At 32.1% G+C, this 2,530-nt stretch overlaps 1 protein-coding gene across 1 annotated transcript; it reads right to left on the reverse strand.

Annotated features, from left to right (window-relative positions):
* Positions 1-665: 665 nt before the first annotated feature.
* LOC114181420 (ribonuclease 1-like) lies at positions 666-2,158 on the reverse strand. Its single transcript, XM_028067871.2, has 3 exons — positions 1,855-2,158; positions 1,375-1,570; positions 666-1,040 (listed from the first exon to the last, which is right to left on the reverse strand). Exons 1-3 carry the CDS (start codon positions 2,101-2,103, stop codon positions 793-795), a joined length of 693 nt encoding a protein of 230 aa, XP_027923672.2. The 5' UTR covers positions 2,104-2,158; the 3' UTR covers positions 666-792.
* Positions 2,159-2,530: the final 372 nt, after the last annotated feature.

Below are 2,530 nucleotides of genomic sequence, written 5' to 3' on the forward strand. Positions count from 1 at the left end.
GGCCTAGCCCATAAATAAGCTAAAATGTGATTAATACTCTATAAATATAGGTGGACCCTAGCAATTAAAGTGACGCAATTAATTAATTCACTAATTTGTTATTTGACTTTTGAGAGTTTTTTTGCTAACTTGATCATCAGAGTCTTTTCCACAAATAATACCCAAATTGTCCAATCCGCCTACATTACAAGGACATACCTCAGTCGAGGAGTAGAGAAGTATCCATCCCAAGAATTTAATGATTAGGTAAGATTTAATTTTAGCTCCCTAATATTCTGTTATTGTTTCCATTGAACAAGAAGTATATATATATATATATAGTGCCTTTGTTAACTTTATGCTATTGCAGTAATAATTTAAATCGTTTTCTATACAATATTTAGTTTGATCAGATATTAGCTTGTTCACACCAGTTTTGGAATTCTCTTGCTTTTACTAATCAATGAACTAATTACTGGATTGATTTTTTTGTCCGACCGGATCGGATTTGATTTGGATTTGGTAAAGTGATTTTAACTGATCAAACCTTTCTTGAAGGTTTATTAATAAAACCATGCCTTGACAAGGACAAAACGTAGGATCGCAAAAATCTCTTTGAGTAATCTTTCTTCGAATTAAGAATAGTAGTTATTATCACGTTTGTAGTACTTATTATTTGACACATCTGAGGTAAAATATTTTCTAAATTTTATTTTATTATAATCATTTCCATGCCAAACACTTAGAACCCCTTATTTTTGTATTTGTTTTAGGGGTAATACAACTTAGGAGATTATAATTGCATAGTGTTATTTAATTGGGATCTTTGTCTGGTTGGAATCCCATGTAAGGGAAGATGGGGTCATCATCACATCCTCTTGCTTTATTGTCACAGTCTATAAGCGTTGTTCCAGAAACATCAACACATTGATGAACCTCTGCAAGATAAACATTGCCACTTCTATCTGGCTCACAAATTATGTCCACATTAACACCTAAAGCTTTTCTGAAAGCTTGTAGTATCCTTCGTGTTGGATATGGATTTCCACTCGCAACAATACCTGACAAAATAAAAACACATTTATATACTCATATTTAGGATGCTCCTTAAATTAGAACTAAAAATTAATTAAATTTTGTTTAGTACGAAGTATAGGATCAGCTGAAGGTCCAAATAAATTAAGTCTTTGATTCAGGAACTATAAGGTCTGTTTAGTGGTAAAATTTGAAAGAGAGATCATGGATTTAACTCCTCCTTCCTACTAACATTTTATAGCTATATAAGGTCGGTTTCAAGAACAACTCAAACCAAAAGAAGGGCTAAGATTTATTGTTCTGTATACTTTTTATGTGTGAAACACAGACATAAACATGAATTTGAACATATTGAATTACCTGCACTCGTCAAGATTTTCTTAAGGTCATTTCTCTTTCTGCTGTTGAGTGCATAAACAATATAATCATTTGGCAAAATATTATAGCATGACGCAAACCTTCTCCATTGGTCCCTCCATAATGACTTGCTCTCAATGAAGTTATCAGTTCTTAGATCAGGCCAAAATTTTAGCAGATCATTTTTGTTCACCTCCATCTGCATGTATACAAAGTATAGAAATATTCATCTGGAAAAACTTGAAGTGTCACGTCTATAAGTACGAGAAAAGAAAAATGAATTAAACTTCTTTCATCACTTCAACTTTCTTAATAACTTGTCCATAAAAGTTGAGGAGCGACTTATACAGAAAAGCAACAATCAAAATATAGACCCTTAATAACGTTAACAAATTTGAGGTATTTTTTGAAGAAAACTTGAAACCAAAGACAGAACATGTTATAGCTATGATGTGAATGTATGGGAATGAAAGAAATACTAACAGTGCTATTTGGCAAAGTAAATGGGGAGGGACAATATTGCTTATCAGGTCCTCCCCTTTGCCTTGGACGAAGGTAGCTAATAGTGAAATATTGGGGAACTATTTCCCTGCAACCACCATCGTGTGTTAAGCAATATGAGTTTGGCCACCTTAAGGCTAATTCAAGGTAATCATATGGGTTGGTATTGAAATATTGTGCTTCACAGTTAAGAATTCCTAAGAACAGGAAAATCAGAAGAAGCTGGCTCATTATGTAACTTTTTGTTCTTCAAGATTTCAATAGAATTGAGTTGTGGTTACATGACCAAATATCCATCCCTTATATAGTCCTCCTCACCTCACTCTTCTTCCATTAGGCCTTTACAAGTTGCTATATTGAAACAACAATTATACTAATGGAACCTACACATATTATAATAAATTTTTGTGCTTTCGTGACTCATAACAATAAGATGACATCATTCTATTGATTTCTTTCATGTGAGAATCTGAATCCAATTGCTAGTGAGTTTCTTAGAATGGATTCTACGTGAGTTCAACGAAAAGAAAAGAAAAGAAAAGTGAACCTGTTGGTCGGAAACTCTTATTACATTTGGTTTGTTTCTTTTTCCTTTTCCAATTCATATATATATATATATATATATATATATATATATATATATATATATATATATATA

Source organism: Vigna unguiculata, chromosome 4, assembly GCF_037176805.1.
Source record: "Vigna unguiculata cultivar grain cowpea cultivar isolate G323 ecotype 2 chromosome 4, ASM3717680v1, whole genome shotgun sequence".
Taxonomy (NCBI): Eukaryota; Viridiplantae; Streptophyta; class Magnoliopsida; order Fabales; family Fabaceae; genus Vigna; species Vigna unguiculata.